This window comes from Gavia stellata, chromosome 8, assembly GCF_030936135.1.
Source record: "Gavia stellata isolate bGavSte3 chromosome 8, bGavSte3.hap2, whole genome shotgun sequence".
NCBI lineage: Eukaryota > Metazoa > Chordata > Aves > Gaviiformes > Gaviidae > Gavia > Gavia stellata.
The window spans coordinates 43,506,235-43,525,098 of record NC_082601.1 but is presented as its reverse complement, the minus strand read 5'-3'; the positions used below and the strand labels follow the sequence as shown (position 1 = coordinate 43,525,098).

General features: G+C 44.1%; 1 protein-coding gene across 1 annotated transcript in view; it reads left to right on the top strand.

Moving 5' to 3' along the window:
- The first annotated feature begins 823 nt into the window (after positions 1 to 823).
- NDUFA10 (NADH:ubiquinone oxidoreductase subunit A10) overlaps positions 824 to 18,864 on the top strand; it is a 43,538-nt gene continuing 25,497 nt past the window's right edge. Inside the window, exons 1-7 of the mRNA XM_059820327.1 lie at positions 824 to 904; positions 2,060 to 2,228; positions 2,844 to 3,059; positions 3,877 to 3,963; positions 7,564 to 7,685; positions 10,306 to 10,385; positions 14,125 to 14,179. Coding sequence (XP_059676310.1) covers positions 824 to 904; positions 2,060 to 2,228; positions 2,844 to 3,059; positions 3,877 to 3,963; positions 7,564 to 7,685; positions 10,306 to 10,385; positions 14,125 to 14,179 — 810 coding nt within the window. The remainder of the gene's footprint in view (positions 905 to 2,059; positions 2,229 to 2,843; positions 3,060 to 3,876; positions 3,964 to 7,563; positions 7,686 to 10,305; positions 10,386 to 14,124; positions 14,180 to 18,864) is intronic.

The following is an 18,864-nucleotide window of genomic DNA, read 5'->3' as shown; positions in this document are numbered from 1 at the left end:
AGGCACCCGTACAGCTGGAGAAGGACATGGATATGGATTTCCACCTCTTCGGCTTTGCAAATCTGGAACGGTGTGGACAGCCAGACACCGGGGCCTTCGCTGTAAAAGTGAAGCCAGGTACCCAGCAGCTTGGAAGGGGGAGCGGGGGTCTTGCAGAGGCAGGGGCAGCACACGGGCTGCATCCTTCACATCCGACGACATGGCGGCTGACGGAAAGCGACAGGACGGACACAGCGCGGCCGGTGTGCGGTCACATCCTACCGCAGGAGCAGAACCAGGAATACGCAGATCATCTGCAGCGCGCCGCGCTTTGCTTCCCCAAAGCTGGAGCCCTGGCCATCCCGCTCCTCCTCGCTCACCCACCCAGCGGGGCAGGGGGAGCGCGAGGCGCTCTGGCACGGGGCCTGCCGTCCGTTTGTGGCGGAGGGGCCAAGGCCTGAGGAGCCACCGGGGACACGGGTGCAGCGGTCAGAGGCCAGATTTCCCTCCTCCCGGCGCTGCCTGCCCCCCGGCCACCTCTGCCTGTACCTGGACCCCCCAGGGCACACCTGGCGCCGGAGAAAGAGCCGGGCTCCCGGCCCCGGAGCTCCCCCCCCCCCCGCGGCCCGCTCCCCTCCGCGGCGCCGCGCTCCCCCCCGCCCGCTGCAGGCAGAGCCCCCCCGCCGTGACGCGGCGGGGGGCGTGGCCGGCGAGTAGCGGGGCGTGGCGACCGGCGCCCTCATCACCGCCCCGCGGGGGCCTCGCCCCCTCTGCCCTGACGTCATCTCTCCGCGCCCAGCCCCTTCCGTCGCGGCGGGGGCGGCCGCGTCTCCTCGGCGCCGCCATGTCCTTGTGGGTGGCGAAGCTCGGCCCGGCCGCGGCCGCTGCCGCCCGGGGCCGCCTGGGGAGCGCCGTCGTGCCGGCGGTGAGCGGGGCCGGGGAAGGGGGGTGGGCCCTGCGCCCGGCCGCGTTCCTCTGGCTGCGGTGGCCGTCCCTCAGCGCGGCCGGGAGGGCTCACCTTGGGGTGCCCGGGCCGCTCCGGCTTCCCCGCGGGGCTGGCGGCGGCGGGGGGGCCTGGCCGCTTGCGCGGCGGAGGACTGTGCTGGCAGCGCCCTCTCTCCGCCCCATAGGAGCGGGGCTGGGTCTCCGAGCCGGCCTCCGCTCGCTCCCAGCAGCATTCCTGTGCTCGGAGGCGTCGTGTCTCCGGGGAGCGCCGGGGCAGGCGGGCATACGGCGGGGGGAGGCTGGGCCGGGCCGGGCTGCTCCTTAGAAGGGGGCAGTCCCAGTGGGCGAAGGCAGGGGCTTCGGAGAGGTGGCGAAATTTAAGGGAGAGGCACAACTAAATACCTGAGACCGCAGTGTGATGACCCAGTGACCTTCAGCTTGTGAATGTGGCTTCTGGAGATGCGAGCAGAAGAACATTAAATAAAAATAAAATCTCACCTGTGTAAGCAAGGTCACTGTGTTGCTCAAAATAAGGCTTATTCAGTTTTTACCAGGGTCTCTGGGCAGCTTTGCTGAGCAAGGGCTCAGCAAGGTACTGCCTTCAGCTTTACAGGCCAGGTGGGTATTTCTTTCCACCTTTGTCCAGGAACTGTGTTGTGCAGGAATGAAGCTGTAGCTCTCCTGAGAGACTGGGAGAGGGCCCCAAGAGACTGGCAGAGGGTTTAGTGTTAATATCTACCCAATAACAAACGAACAAAAATGCAAACAAAAGCCTACTCTAGGACTGCCCTGGGGAACGCAGAGCACATCATGTGTCTGTGGCCTTCAGGAAGTCTGGGAAGTTTCAGTCATTGTACGGCTTCAGAACAGAGCAGTCCTGCTTCAAGCTTTAAACACACTCAAAATTGTTTCATGGTTTCCGGCTTCTTGGTCTTGCATTTCATAAACAGCTTCTCAGCTTAAATACTGCTTCAGTTGCTGAGCTGAAATGGCAGTGCTAACTTTCCTTGTATTAGATGTACGAGTGTGCATCCTCCTGCATGTGCAGAAGGTCTGAAAAAGCTGTGCTTAGAGCATGCCTAGTTCAGCTAAGAAAACTAAAATATACTCATTTTGTTTTTGTGTTTTCTTTCAGGCACGAATTCATATCAGCTCCAAGCAGAATTTGCAGTATGGGTGGCTGGCTTATATGTTGGGGGACAGAGCTACAAAAAAGTTCACTGAATTCAGCAAAATCTTTACAGTGGAGGGAAACTTATCTTCTGGGAAGGGCAAGCTTGCACAACGAGTAGCAGAAAAACTAGGTACATCTTATTTTCCCTATTTCTGTAATAGTTAATAAAATTTAACTGTGATTGTCATTCCTGGGTAAAGAAAGTCAGTTCACAAAACCAGCAATTCTTGACTAGGAAATTATTAGCTGGGAAATGCCGCAGTTAATGTGGAGGGCTTATAGATAAGGGGAGAATAAAATGATGGTGAGGTTTGAAGTGATGATGGGACGCTTGTCAGATCTGTGGGATGCTTCTGTAAGTATGATTTGCTGTGCATGAAATTTTGCTTCTAATGAAGTCGGTTTGCTCACTGAGCTCCTAGCTCTGGTAGAGTCACTTGAACACCTTGAGAGGTAGCATTTTCTGCAGGGATTTATGCAGAGCATCAAGGTGATTAGAGGACTGGTGGCAAAAAGATTCTGCTTAAATGATGGCACAGCTCTCACTGGGGAGGTGAAAGGTGGCAATACTTCAAATTAGGGTTTGTGTGCCCTCTGATGTGATTGACCAAAGGATTTTATGCTGTTTTCAAGTGTTGTTTACAGTAAAGCTATATATTTAAATAAGCTGAATAGATGTTTATTGTAAATGAGCAGAAGTTACTATTTTGATTGGTGCTCTGTTGTGGGTTTCTTTTTTTGTCAGGAATGAAGTATTTCCCAGAAGCAGACATCCATTACCTAGACAGAATCACAGGAGATGGAACGTTGCTGCATGAGAAATTTAATGGCTTCTGCAACCTAGAGAGATTTTACAATGATCCGAAATGCCCCGATGGACACTCTTATCGACTGCAAGCTTGGCTGTTCGGTAACCGTGTTTTACAGTATGCTGATGCGTTGGAGCACCTGCTGACCACAGGTTAGATTTCACAGTAAATAAATTTCAATTCTAAGTTAACTTATGCTTATAAGTTGTGAGTAAGCAGTTCTGAAGTGCTTTGCTAGTATCTGCATTTTTAAATGAAAGGCTATTATGTTGTTAAGCTTTTTGTATTTTTCCCCCTTAGCGAGTACAAGTTAACAGGCCATTTAGAAAAATACCCTGCATATTTTGTTAGAACAGTATCTTGTATTATTTCTAGTGAAGGAAATAGGTATCAGTTACCAATTTTATTAGTTTTAACTTGGCAATATCCGACGATTGTTTTCAAAAAGATGTTTTAAACATACCAAGACAGCTGTAAGTTGTACAGCCTTTTTAAAGCTCTCCCTAGGCTTAGTTCCTGATGGTGTCTCTTCTTTAGTCTTTTTGATTTCATTCAATACTGGTTTTGTGGTGGTATTATTACAGTTCAGGTGTTTTTTGGAGAGGTTTCCTATACCAACACTGATTTCCCTGTTGCTTGTGCTTTAATAAGTGTTTTCCAAAGAAGATGAAAAGGTGTGAATGCCAGAAAGTATCAGACACAAATGTAAATGTGCTACTTAAATGTAGTAGCACTTAGCTGCTGTAGTGATAGGCACAGTAGGAGAATATACATATGGGTGAGACAGGCATGTTCAGCATACGATACAGTATGTTTGTGCGAGCCAAAAACTTTCTCTTTCGTTTTAAATAAAACTTCTAGAAAAGCCATCAGAAAATTGACTGTAAGAGCAGTACTGTTTTTAATTTTGGCCGTTGCTGCCAGCAGTCTCTTTGAGCCTTGCTGACTGGAACCTACTTTCAATTGCAGGACAAGGTGTGGTGATGGAGCGCTCTCCCTACAGCGACTTTGTGTTTCTGGATGCAATGTTTAAACAAGGCTACATCCACAAGCGATGTAAGTTACTTGCATGCAGGAGCAAGTTATTTTACCATGGTGTGTCAGAAGTGTGGTAGTTTAGTTTTTAAAGAAGAAGCAAAGAGGCCTGCTTGGAAGATGGACTCTTTTAAATATTCAGAGTTGTTCATGAGATGCTTAGCACCTTGCTGTTGCATGCATCAAGGACCAACCTCAAGCCATGAGGCTTCCCAGTTTTTTTTCAAGGCTTTGGTTCTGCTTATATGTTAAAGAATGTGTATTGTTTATTGCTTGTGTCCTGTCAGCCAGAGACTCCTGTAGTTCTTGGAAATGTGGGTGAACATGCTGAAGGTGACCAGATGTTCTTCAGGCAGACCTTGGTCTTGCAGCATTAGGTGGGAGGTAAATAATGGGTCAACAGGGTTTGGCCTACTTGCCTTAAATGGCCAGCTCTCTTTTGAATCTCAAAGAACACAAATGTTGCTCTTGTCTTCAAGAATCCAGGAAGCTATAGGCCAGTCAACCTTAGCTTGAGCTGTAGGAAGGTGATGGAGCAAATCCTCCAGGAAGCCATGTCCAAACATATGAAGATGTGAAGGTGATTGAGAATAGTCATCATGGTTTTCTGAAAAGGAAATAGCACTTAAACACTTGATAGTCAGCGCCTCGTAGAAGGCTAGCTCAGTGGATGAGTGGAAAGCAATGGATAGATTTGGACCAGATGACCTTTAAAGGTCCCTTCCAAACCAAGCTATTCTGTGATTCTATATTGTTTATCTTAAGCAAAGCGTTCAGTGCTGTCTCTCGTAACCTCCTCATTGACAAACTGATGGATTAGATATGTGGGCAGTGGATTGAAAAGTGGCTGAACTGCTGGGCTCAAAGGGTTGTGCTCAGCAGTTGAAAGTCCAGCTGGAGGCCAATAACTAGTGGTATATCCCAGGGGAGGATACTGGGGCTGAACCAGGTTTAAAGTGGGTTTAAAACATGGATGACAGGACAGAGTGTAGGCTCAGCAGATCTGCAGATGATGCACAATTGAGAGGGGCGTGGTTGACACACCGTATGTTTTTGGTGCTATTCAGAGGAACCTGGACAGGCCATAGAAATAGTTAGATGGTAACCTCATGAAGTTCCGCAAAAGGGAATGCACAGTCCTGCACCTGCAAAGGAATAACTGCAGGCATTCGTATTCGCTGGGAGCCAACTGTCTAGAAAGTTACACGGAGGAGGACCTGAGGATCCTGATGAACACCAAATTGAATGTGAGCCAGCAATGTGCCCTTGCAGCAAAGGATGCCACCAGGATGCTGTGTGAAGATGATGGTTGTCAGCAGGTCAAGGGAGGTGATCACTAAATCTGGAGTACTGTGCCCAGTTCTGGGCTACCAGTTGAAAAAGAGATGTGAACTTACTGCAGTGAGTCTAGCACAGGGCCATGAAGGCCGCTAAGAAACTAGAGCATCCAATGCATGAGGAGAAGCTGAGAGAGTTGGGTTTTTTTGGCCTGGAGAAGAGAAGGCTCAGGGGGATGTGTATAAATACTTGATGGTATTTATGTGTATAAATACTTGATGGGGAGGAGTGCTGGATGGAACCAGTCTTTCCTTAGTGGTACCTAGTGAGGACAAAAGGCAAAGCACACCAGTTGAAACACAAGAAGTTCCTTTTGTAAAAGAAAAAAACAAACCATTTTCTACTGTGAAGGCTGTCAAACCCTGGAGCAGATTGCCTGGGAAGGTTGTGGGATGTCTATCCTGGAGATACTGAGAACACTGTGGGACACAGTCCTGAGCCACCTGCTCTAGCTGATCCTGCTCTGAGCAGAGTGGTTGAACCAGCTGATCTGTGGATGTTCCTTCCAACCTGAGTGATTCTGTGGTTTGGGATTATGGGCGCTGAGCTCCTGAGCAGCACAGTGTTATTGTGTTGGTGCCTTGCGGGCAGATGTGTGGAGTCTCCAAGCCTTGGCTAGGAATGGAGCAGTTATGTCATGTGTAGGAGACCAGCCACAGCCAAAACATGCAAACTTACAGCTGCACAGAAGTTTGAAAGTCTGGAGAAAATAGTTGTAAATCCCAGCCATCAGCTGACCCCTTAGTAAATTGCTATTGAAATTCTTGTTTCTGCCTGTTCTTAGCAAATCTGGCATTTTGGCTACTCCTGAGGTGAAGGTAATTTTTTCCCTGACTGCCTCGTGTTTCTGCTGTCTTGTTCGATTTGGTTTAGATTTAGGAGGTGTATATTTGTTTTTTAACACCCACTGTAAGTTGCAATTTCTTGCTGAATGAGTTTGAGAGCTGGTTATAATGAACTGTGTTGTACTGCTCTGCATTGGTGAGACAAGCAAAGCCCAGCATCCTGCAATTTATATTTAATATAAAATTCCAGCAAGTAATGGATTGTACTGAAATTCCTAAACAGGAAACATCTTGATTAGAGGTACTGCTGACTGCTGCGTACTGTGGTGCCAAGCACAGTGGGCTTTAAATTTTTCACCAACTGTTTGAATTTGAAAGCCTGGCACTAAGTTTCTAGCTAAGCTGGTGAGCCTTATTGAGGAAAGCTTGCACTTGAGCTAGGTTTAATGGAGCCTGTGCTATTCATGCCACTTAAGTGTTGAATAGATGCTTCCTCTGAACCTGTGTGGCTTCCTAATCACCAACTATTACCCCAGAAATGCTTTAGGTTATTGATGTGGTAGAAGAACCCAGTTGCACAGAACCAACCAACTCTTCTCAGATATATTTTTCTGTACGCGAAGGTTACGTCCTCCAGTCCTGTCCTCCAAAGTGGAGTCTGGTTGTTGTGGTTTTAGAGAGAAGATCGGCTGTTGCTCACATAGAGCACAGAGCTATCGAGTAACAGTAGTGTAGAGTATGCCTCCAATACAGGTGAAGAGGGACGCTCCTGGGTTGGTGACCTCCTCAATATTTGCTTTACCCCAGCATGATTTTGTGTATGCATTGGAGGGCAAGGCAAATGCCTGCCTGATTCTTGGGTTTCCTCCCACGGTGGGAAATAAAGTCTTCTTGAAGCGTGTGACTTTTTTCCATTACCACCTTTGCCACACTATAATCTTTGGAGTAGGATGGGGCCATTTATTTTGTGTGTGAGGCTGTGGCAGAAGGCAGCCCCAGCCAGTGGTCACCTCAGGTGACCTAAGTGTTGCAATCCCTCCCTGGTATTTTGAGAGGCTGTCTTGAAATGATGGAGGAAAAACCTAGGTTTCTTTAAACTTAAGTCAGAAATAAATCCCCAGTGATATAACTGATGTTAGATTCCTATATCTCAGTGCTTGTAGCTTCTTGATTTGATTGTGTTTTCACTTTCTGTTTCTGGAAGAGTGTTTATTCTAAAAACTTCCCGAATCCTATTTGAGGAAAAGCCTACCCTAAACTTGCTGTATCAGCCAAGAAGAGGAGACTACAAATACAAAGGTGGGGGTTGTGTTTTATTTGCAGATAGAACGAGTTTAGCAAATGCAGGAAAAAACACTCAAGAAATGGTTGTGGATTCATTACCTGGAAGGTTACAATTGTAATGCTGTTCTTACTGCACTTGTCCTCGTTTGCAACATGTGTATGTGTTCAGTGGGTCTGCCTTTAGCTCTCTGGTGTGTTTGTTTTTTTTATACAGGCCTTGATCACTACAAGGAGATCAAAGAGATCAGCATTTGTGAATTCCTGCCGCCTCACTTGGTCATTTATATTGATGTACCCGTCCCAGAGGTGCAGAAGAGGATTCAAGAGAAAGGCGAAGTAATTTTGTCTCTTGCCACTATTACTGTCTGTTAATGTCTGTTGTAATCGTGCCCTTACGCGTCAGTCCTGTGGGGTTTGCTGCAAAATCCTGCTTCTGAAAAGCTCCTCATCCTCTTAGGTGTAAGAACCCTGTGTTGGTGACGACTGTGTGGGTGTTCTGGTATGCTTGCTCTAAAAAAAAAAAGCAACAAATCAATTTTGACTGCATCAGTATGCTGTCATTTCTGTAATGAGAAGCTCTGTAAAAATCATCTGCCCTTAAAAACCAGCCTTTGTAGCTGCTGTTTCAGGAGTCATGTCCAGGTAATATGCTTCTTGCAGCATGCTCTAAGATTATCTGTTCTTCCTGAGTGCCAGAAACCCCAACTGACTGTCCCCTTCTCCAGCTTCCCCAGCTGACTGCTGTTTCAGACCTGTGTTGACGTTAATGTGTGGGTCACTTGTGATCAGCAAGTTCAGTTAACTTTCTGAAATGTAAGAAAATTACTGCTGGGCGCTTTTGTGTTAACACAGTGAAACCACCAACTTTAAACTTAAAACAAATTTTGTATAGGTATTCCATGAGGTATAAAATCCAGGGTGCTTTCTAGCTACTCTGGTATAAAGTCGATAAGAAATACAGATGCTTCTTGTCACTAGTGCAACTTCAATCTAGTCTGAGGTGATGATATGTAACTCTTACCTATTGTTGATCTTTGACAGTTGTGGGACATTCTCACTTTTGCTCTCAAAACCCTGTGAGGGTGGCATAGTTTCTCTCCAAGGTGTCTTTTTTTAAGTCATGGTATTGGATGGAGACTAAGTTAAAAAGAAAAGGAAAATTATCTTAGTTCTGTAGCATTGTCTTCAAATTACCTCTCTCGTTATATCAGCATATTGGATTACTGGGTTTCTGAAATAGTCTTGGATCAGAGAAGCTGTAGGGTACTTTGTATAATGACTGATCTAAATAAGGCTTTTGGTTTGGGTTTTTTCTTTCCCCTTCTGTGATATTTGGACATGTGCTTGTAACTGTTCTCAGATGTGTTATGAGGATTAAATGATGTTTACGTTGTACCTTGTTCAAAGACTAAGGGAAATTGTAGTCAAGTGAAGTATTTAACTGTGGAAAGGCTGATAGATTCAAAGAAAACTTTGGTCTATTACTAAAAAATTCTCACATCTCTCAAACGCTTGCCAATGCCTGCTTCTCTTGAAGCATGTGTGTGTATGTTAGTGTGCTAGGGTGACCTAGTAGCATTTCATTTTGCGTTTTTCTGCTCATTTAAGAGGGAGACTGATGATTGCCAAAGGGAAGTGACTTCAAAGCTGTAAATGGAAGGCTGCCCTTACTGCTTCGTGATCTGCGTGGCCTGAGTTGCTTAGTCTGCTGGTCGAATGACTCTCCCCTTCTGCCCTCCAGCAGATTAGGCCATGACTGAATGTGCCTCTGCACTTTAATGAACAAGATCCTTTTGTATAGGAAAACCACAGCTTTTTTTGTTTTAGCAACTTCAGTGACAGAATTAGAAGCTTCTTAATGTATTGTGGGAACCTGTGAGTTTTTTGCCATTGTGAGCATAAAGGTCGGTGGCATTTTTGAGACCTTCCAGCAGAAATTGCTGGTGTAACTTATAACTTCCTTGGGGCTGTGGCACTGCTGAACACTAGTGCTTGTTTGGGGATGGTATCTTTGGGAATTCCACCGTCTTGGCAGATGGAGTGTTTCATTGGTATTCAGCGCGCTATTGTTGCAGGGCACCAGAAAAAGAAAAGCCCTCCAGTGGGCCCACCAAGCAGAGACATAGAACTTTCTGACATAATGGGCATCTTGATTGAGCATTGGAAGCAAGAAATGTAATCTAATTTTAGGATTGAACTGAAGGAACACATGGTAGATTAGAGAAATTCCTGGCATTTTACAGATGGGGCATTAAAGTACACTGTGTGGTAGATGAGCTGTTTAACAGCATGAAATTTCAAAGAACGATTTTGGAGTGGATGGTCAACCATCCGCTTGCCTGAAACTGTGGCAATGGATACATGTTGGCCCTCTCGTTGAAAGACTCAGGCAATCTTCTATTTTCTGAATGATTATATATAAACTTCCTTGAATGTGCAGGTAGCTAGGATTGATCAGTCCTTGGAAAACTAATCTTTTTGAGGCTGTTGATGTATGGGGATCTTAGTTTACACGAACTCAGGGAAAATGAGGTGATTTCTGTAACAAACTGAAATAAATTGGAAGAAAGTTTTTTGCTTTTACATCTTCTGTTTAACCTGCCTTTCCCTTTCTTTCTAGGTTCACTAGTGTATCAGAAGAATCTTACTCATATGGCTAATCATTAAAACCATGGATGTAATAGTACAGGGCAAAGCAGCGATTAAGGCAGAGTGACTTGTTCTTTAGGGTAGTTTAGATATTTAATGCCACGTAAGAAGTTGTAAGCACTCCAAATGTCTTAATTCTCAAAACTTTCATTAATGTGCATGTTGGTTCACTTGGATCTTTGACTGCTAATACAAGAGTGAGCTCTTGGCAGATCATGTAATAGCACCTTCTGCTTAGGCTGGAATTTGTACTGGTGGGAAAAGAAAGAAAACTCATTTCACAACATTGTTTTCTATTTGTTTTTAGCCATATGAGAAAAAGGTGTCTCCTTTGTATCTCCAGAACATTGAGGACGCTTACAAGAAAACCTTCTTACCAGAGATCAGGTTAGCAAATAAAACTGTTTTGTCTATTGAGCCTTCGAGTAAAAGCGTGTGCAAATCCTAAAATCTCTGCCAATTTAAGCAAATAAAGTCTCACATGAGAAGTCCTCCTTGTGCTACGTGGTACAATATTATATCCTAATGATGGGGTATTGCATCCGTGGCATAACAGCTATGTATACTTGTGTGTAGTTACCTCTGGCATCTGAGAAGCCTGATGCCGTTGTTAGAATATTGGAAGATTAAAAATGAAGTCTTTCTAGGTGTGAGCTTTATAAAGCAATGTTTTTTTGACTCTTAACAGATTCAGAGTGGGGGAAGTGTTGTGTGATAGCAAATTAATTGAATTTCATTAATTGACCTACCTAATATGTTGCTAAGCCCTGATTTGCAGTAGGTTTTTTCATCCTGCTGTCTTGGGGCATTGCAACTTTGCTGTCATGGAGTCAGATACAGGGAAGCATAAGCTTGTTCTTAGTTAAAAGAGCACTTCAGGAGCAAAGACAGGAATCTGGTCTGTGTTTGCTCTGCAAAAACAAATTCTGTCTCCCTTTCTGACAGTATTCTGTATGTGGTTGGCATCGACACCTTTGCTTCTCTTTTCTGTTAGCTTGCAACAATGGTTGGAGTGCTTTCTTGGAGTGACGTCCAAAATGCCGTAGCTATAGCAGCGTGTTTGTGCTTGCATGACCTGAGGAGAGTGTGATGCAATGTAAGTTTTTCTCAGGCCTTTTTGGAGAGTTTGGATTTTTTCTCTCCTAGAAACTCCTTTCAGTTGTCATAGTTTTGGCTAGTTTCTTGATAGTGGTATGGAGAGAGAAGAGAAAACCTTTCAGGTAAGGGACTGTGCCCTTTTCTAGTTCTGTCTCTCCACCTCATGAGGCGTACACCTGATAGCCTTCCACATTCGAAAAGGATTTGATGGACTTGTTGGTGCTGGTAAATAAAGACTGCACTGCTACTTGCTCTGAGAGACTCAAGGTGCTCTTCTCTGGGCTCCCCTGGCTTTCTCTAGCTGGGAAGCAAGAATGTGTGCACTGTAAACTTGAGATGAGACTATTATTAGTTTGCCAGCTATCCCAATTCCTATAAAAGACCTCTATCAGAAATCAAATTGTCCTAAAAATCTAAAAGCACGTGACCGTAAGCAGTCTTGGTCCCTCATGAACAAATAGCTTTCTGGAATGGAAACTATTAAAGGTCACAGAGCCAGGCCTACTTTACATCAAAACGATCTCTAATCGTGCAGGGTTTGGTGTGTGCATGAAGCGAACTATTGAGTTACCTGAAGATCTACTTTGACTTAAATGTATATTGTAGCCTGCCTGTTTCTCCTTGCGTTCTTGCTCCATCTCCCAGGGTAAATCAGTGTAATTGCGTTGTCAGCAACTGAACTGAATAACTTCATATTGAGCTTGTCATTCATACAGGGCAGAAGCTGTTGGTGTGATGTGTGGTCCAGTGCATCTCCCCCAGGTTAGCGGCCAGCTCGCGGCTGTCAGAAGGGAATGATGGGGGCTAAGGATGGAGAGGGAGGGTGGGAAGCCTTGGGACTGTCATCCCCCTGAGGGCAGAACTGTTTTGAATTTACTGGTGAGGAGAAAAATGCTGCTTGTTCTTTGGATCAAATCAAGCCCCAGAAATATACTGTGGTGTGTAGCGAAGCTAAATCCTAGACCTGGTCCTGCTGTGATTTCAACTCTTTCCCCTTTGTCTGTACATGGTCAGTACACTTGTTAAGCAAACACCCTCCGGTTGGCATCCTCATCAGCGGATGGGCTCACAATAGCTTGTCAGATCAATCTTTGTGCTCGGGTCTGAAGAAGGAAGTCTCTGTCCCCTTGATGTGGGGGAATTGTGAATGTGTGAAGCTTCAGCTTTGTGCATCTCTGGACCTCACTGATGGCTTGTATATTGGATAAACACACAGAAGCTTCAACTGTCTTTAACTGTCTGCTGGCTTGCAGAGTGAGGGTGCAGTCAACTATATTCATTCCTGGCTGTTAGTCTCTAGGCAGACTAAGAAATATTTGGTTCCCTAACTCTTGAGGATGACCAAAAGCTGGTTCAAACAGGCTAGAAAGAGTTATTATAGACTGTTGAACAAACTCCTGCATGCTTTCCATATTCAAGCTTATGTTTGCTTGTTCTCTTGCTTTTCTTGAAATGCAGCGGGAAAATAGTCTAGTTTGTTACTTAGCAAAATTCCTGCTACCTTGTTCCATTTAATTGGAGCAACTTGATCCTGCTTGAAGTGGTGTGTTTTATGGTGGATATTTGGCTGTCTTAAAATTGGTGCTTCCTTTCTAGTCTGACGTGTTTATGAATGTCTTCTAATGTTTCTTTTGATAGTGATTTGTGAGCTTGGTGCTGTGGCAGGTACTACCTCGTGATTTTGAACAGACAGCTTTTGTTTTTTGTTTGATTTTTCTTTTACTGGACCAAAGCCCTAAGATTGCTAATGTTCCCTTTCATATCCAATACTGAGCAGCTGTCCTCTCTTGATGAAAACCCTAATAATCTGCAGAGTATCAAGTGATTTGAGCTGCACTGTTAATGCAATTGCCATATAAGACTCTGGTTAAGTCTGACCTCGCCCATTCATTACTGACAGTTGATATTGAAGATCTGAGTATGCTCCCTTTGAAAGGAGGCCGTTTATTCTCTCTTTGTGACTGAAGAGTCATGTGAGGCTTCCTGCTTTGTTCTCAAGTTGAGAACAAACTCTTGGCTTGGCGGTTCGTAGGAATAAAAGGCGTTTTATAAATGAACTTTTTTCCCAGAGCTGTTTTGACCAACCAGTGTTAATGCAGACCAGGAACTAGTTTGGACTGCTGCAGTTATAAGTTATTTTGATAATGTGACTACTTAGAGCAACTTAGATTGCCAGCCCTAATCCTGATTAAACTTGGAAGTGGTTGTGCTAAGCAAAAAGCCTGCAAATTCTTCTCCATGCTCTTCAGCTTTGCTGTGTGTTGTTTGATATACCGTGCACGTTGGGAATCCATTTTATTTTCTCTTAAGCTTTTGTTAGCTGAAGGAAAGGTCTTCCAGGGCAGCTGGAACAAGTTTGGGAACAACTGTTACAGAGGGTGGCTGTGCGTATGTAGCAGTGAAACAGGTTTATGTAGGACCTCCTGTCATGGCCCTGCTCTGCAAGTGGCTTTTCTATGAAGGCTGCTGTAGGAAAACAATCTTGTAACCAGGAAGTTATTACCTTTTTTAAATGATTTTCTACTTATAGATCCTGCTGCCTGTGTTGTATTGGTTCAGTTAGCTCAGTAAATAATGATGAATGAATATATTCTTCTGTTAAAAATTACCCACAGGTATTAATGTGCTTGTTCTAAAATGAAAGGTCTATGGAAGTTTTGGGTTAGGCTCGCTGAAAATTTCACTTGGCTTCAAATAGTTCGGGCAATTGTAATTAGGGCAAGTATCCACATTAGTCAAATGGAAACAAATTCATAGGTAGTTTTTTCATTTTTTTTAGCTGAAACTGTGTAGATACCACAGGCCATTTGCCCTTCAAAAACAATTTTGCACCAGGAAAGAAACAACTTACAGGTCTGACAAAAAATTTGTTGCAAGAATTCCTAAGTATGCTAAAAAATTGTAATGGTTCTGGTTCTGCATTTGTGCCTTTGAACTTCACTTCTGTTTCATTTTGGAGCGGGGGGAGAAGATGGGTAGAACAGTTGTATCAGGGGAGTTCAATCTTTTCCTCTTTTTCTCTTTGCAGTGAGACCAGTGAAGTTCTGCAGTACACAGCAACTGAGGCAGAGGATGTGGAGAAGGTAAGAGTTTGCTGCATATATTGATTTTTTTTTTTTGACTTCCAAGACTGAAATGTAAAGAGAACACATTGTCCTAGATAACAAACTTAGTTAACTGCTTTAATGCATTTAGTGTTTGTTGCTATGGCAGTGATCTGGGCTGGGTCTGTACTAGAATATTTGGATGAGTGAAGGTCACTTTGTCAGGAGAGTGGAAATCCCACCCCCCCATCCCTTTTGCCAAGATACTGGGCTATCTGAGCAAGCAAAGCCTTATAGACCACATGATTATCTCTAATAATTTTTTAGTGTCTTGTCTGATGTAACTTATGGCAGGTATTTCTGAATTTGGTTTGTTTTTCCAAGCAAATCCTGTGAGGGAGGTGGAAACAGCATTTCCTGAGTCCCTGCTGCGCTGTGCAGTGTTTGGCTGTTCAGTCAGCATCCCTGTTTGAAGTGGCTGGTGGGAATGGGAAAGGCTCTGCATAGCTTAGTTTGGGAACTAATGGCATAAACCGAGAGGTAAGTCACCCCCAGCATTCAGCTGAGACTGTCTGCCAGTGTAAGGTCTGTCTCTCTTGGCTTTTGCTGTTGTGCAGCTTCTCATGATCTGGGTTGGTGCACAGGTTCCTCTGTGATAAAATAGCTGTTGTTTTCTAAAAGCTAGTCATGATTTGATTATAGCAAACAGCTGGATAACTAGAGCTGTTACAGACTTTGTAACCCTGGGCTATTCATCTGTATGAGCTAGCACATGGTATCCAAACTGCAGTTTTTTCTCCAACTGGTTTTGCCAGACTCATTAGCCCTGGACCAAGCCAGATAAATTGCCTTCTCATTGCTAGAAATAAACCATCTCTTACTATGTGACTGGGTTAACATGAGATCACTGCTTCCTCCTACTCCACTGTGTTATTTTTTTGGAGTAGGTGTAATATATTTGCCTTATTTCAGCAAACATTCTTGCTCATGGAGGGTTACTAGTGGGATAGCAGAAGCCTTTTGCTTCCCCATTGTTAACTTCTCTCTGTAGCTGCTGTCCCCTGCCGGAAAGAGCAACAGCCTTTTGTAATCCTGGACAGATTTGTAGTGGGCCCATTTCAGGTCTAGGGATGACAGTTACATGGTGAATCCCTCAAAGCTCACTTGAATTCTGTGGTAGCAGTAAGGATCTCAGCTGCACTAAACATACCTTTTCAGATATGTCTTGCTGATTTTAATGTTCTCATCCTCTGTGTTTCTTGTTTGAAAACTCTGATTATCCTTCTAGAGTCCATTTAATGGTCTCCTTTCCTCTGTTAGAGGGGAAAAGAAATGTGAGGCTGGTTATATTGCTTTTTGCTTTAGGAAGCAGGTCCAGACCTTTGCACAGCAGTATGCAATTAATTCCTAAATGACCTGGGAAGAGAGAAATGGCAGGGTGATTACTCTGAGATGGAAAACTTAGTAGTTTGGTGAAGGGCAGATGTTTAGGAACGTGTAACAAGCTTTCCCAACTTACATGCAAAAGGAAAACAATGTTTGTTTCAATATACCAGCACGTGTCACAGAATCACTAAGGTTGGAAAAGACCTGTAAGATCATCAAGTCCAACCACCAACCCAACCCCACCATGCCCACTAAACCATGTCCCACAATGCCTCGTCCACACATTCCTTGAACACCTCCAGTGATGGTGACTCCACCATTTCCCTGGGCAGCCTGTTCCAGTGTTTCAAAGCTCTCTCCGTGAAGAAATTTTTCCTAATATCCATCCTGAACCTCCCCTGGTGCAACTTGAGGCCATTTCCTCTGGTCCTGTCACTTGGGAGAAGAGACCAGCACCCACCTCTCTGCAACCCCCTTTCAGGTAATTGTAGAGAGCGATGAGGTCTCCCCTCAGCCTCCTCTTCTCCAGACTGAACAACCCCAGTTCCCTCAGCCACTCCTCATCAGACTTGTGCTCCAGACCCCTCACCAGCTTCGTTGCCCTTCTCTGGACGTGCTCCAGCACCTCAGTGTCCTTCTTGGAGTGAGTGTCCACCCACCTGCACTACGTATGACATTCAGCAGGTAGCAGGCCATCCTACTGCAGAGATTTGCGTGTAGCTTTGTGAGGGTACTTTCATCTTGACATGGACATGTCTTAGAGCCTTTCCTAACTAAGCCTCCAAGTCAGTGCTTAACTAAAGATCTGTAAGACCAACCTTGGCATTCATAGCAAGGGAGATTTCTGACTGCTTACTTTGTGAAGTTCTTAAAAAAACAAAACAAAACACCAACAATGAAAAGCATATTTGAACATTTCTAAGTGTTGCAGGAGGCACTCACTTGCTGATGTACTGGGTTTGACTGGGATCAAGTTAATTTTCTTTGCAAGAGCCCATAGGGTCCTGTGCTTTAGATCTGACCAAAACAGCACTGATAACGCACCAGTGTTTTAGCTATTGCTGAGCAGTGCTTGCAGGGCGTCAAGTCTGTCTCTCACTCTGTCCCCTGTGATTAGGCTGGGGATGTGCAGAGGTTTGGGAGGGGACACAGCCGGGACACCTGACCAGACTGACATTCCACACCATGTAACGTCATCATCAGCCATAAAACTGGGGGAGGTTTTTTCCGAACTAGTGGTTGCTGAGAGCTTGGAGCTGGAAAATCTCCTGGATCTTTGAGCTTGGTTCCTGCTGTTGCAGTTGGTGATGAATCCGTTTCAGCTGAAGTCTGCAGTAAACTCTCCTCTTTTAAGCCTGACTTTGGAACGAAATGTAGATTTTAGTTGACGTTGTGCATGACAATAGTCTGCACCTAATATCTTCGTGTTCCCATGCAAAAGCTTTATGAAGCAGAAAATATTGGCAAGGACTTTCCTGGTCCTAAAAATTTAACCCCCGTTAGCTGTGTTGCAGTGTGTTTCTAGGCCTTTTAGTTCCCTTTATGAGAACGTGGTTGTATGCTACATCTTGGGTCCTGCCCTGTCGTGTCTGGATTTCTGGACACTCATGCACTTGATTATAATTCTTATTGTAATATTTATTAGAATTATAATAAAGGTTATAATTCTTCATTAGTAAATTTGTGAGGCAGTTTGAATTTATACCCACAAAAAGGGCTGGCGGCTTCAGTGTGACACCAGATAAATAGAAGTTCGCTGTGAAGTCACACTTCGAGGCAACTGCTTGCATTTGGAGTAGTGCAAGATTTCTAAAATCTCTGAAAATTAGGTGTTTTTAGAAGCATCAAAAAAAAAAAAACAACCAAAGGCCTTTCCCTTTGTTCTGAGATGAACTGTATTTATGCAGATAGCTACCCGTGACCTTTACCAGCTGACAATTGACATGAATTCCTTCTGTGTCGTTTTCAGGAAGGGAAAAAATAACTGAAGAGGGTAAACCTTCACATCTTGTCTTAGTCCTGAAATTACTGTTTCCAAAGAGCTCTTGAATCTTTGAGGTTTCAGTCTTGTGCATACCCCTGTGAAAAACGAGAGCACAGCCTCATTATTTTTTTACGCACGTGAGAAGAAAATACTGTTTTAATGCTAGCAGGGTAGGGGTGCCCTTGCTTGTGTGCTAGATAAGTAGGCACTCCTGGTCAAAGTTCACACACCTGCAGCCACAGCGAGGATTCTGCTTTGCAGTGAGAAGCATCCTCTGTGGCAAGAAGGATCAGCATCCCAAGAATAATACGTTCTTTGTCATGTTTTTAGATTATTTTGTTTGAGAGACAAAAATAATGAAATGGGAGGAAGCTGAAATGAACAAAAAAATGAGGCCAGGGTGTGGATGAGAATATTGAGCAATTATAGTTAGTTTTTCAGGATATCATAAAAGAAAGGATAACAAGATTTGAGAACTTTGTTTCAAGAAGGTACCCACAGATGCTTGGTAGAAGAAACAAGAGAAAGTTGGGATGGAGGGGTTATTTGCTTGTTTTCTCCCCTTCCTTCTCTCTGAGCATGTCTTGAAGTGGTTGATTCCTCCCTAGATTTTTTTGTAGTAAAACCTATTGCTAGAGATTTTATTTTAATCAGGGTTTAAAGTCAGTCTAAAGCTCTTATTGGTCAAGTAGAGAGTCTACCAAGCTCAGCTACCTTCTCGTATCCCTGTACACAGGGTCATCAGTATGCACTGATGTAGTTCTTAATTTGGTTGGACAAATCTGGAGTAGAGGAAAGATTATTATTTTGAAGTCTAAGTACAAGATGGTATCATTTTCATTGCGAGATGTTAGCTATAGAGCTCCATACTCTTTCCACTTCAAAGAATAAAGTTGGTTTTTTCCCTTCTGTTCAGATTCAGTTTATCTTTGGAATGAAATAGTTGAAAATTGGAAATAAGGGTTGGCAGGAGAGATACGGTTTTGGCTTGTGGGGTGTTTGTTTACACAGGTGTATCCTGTTGGTAGATAGCAATATTTAACTGTTAGCTAACTTCAGTCTACAGATTGTTTGCTATGTGATTTGGAGGCTTATTTTTTTTTATGACCTTAGAGTTTAATGGCTTTTGATTTGCTCATAGCAGAAATACTTCAGAAACAAAAGTAATTTCTAAGTTGTGTGTGTTTTAAAAAGATCAGTCAGGGTTTCATATTGTAATTAACATTGGTTCTAGTGGCTAAAGGAGTAGTAAGTGCTGAAATGAGCTTCATTCGGGTGTTTCAGACTGCTTTTAGATGAGGATAAAACTGGGAATAAAAAGTTAACTAATATGTTTGTTAAAAAAAAGTTCTTA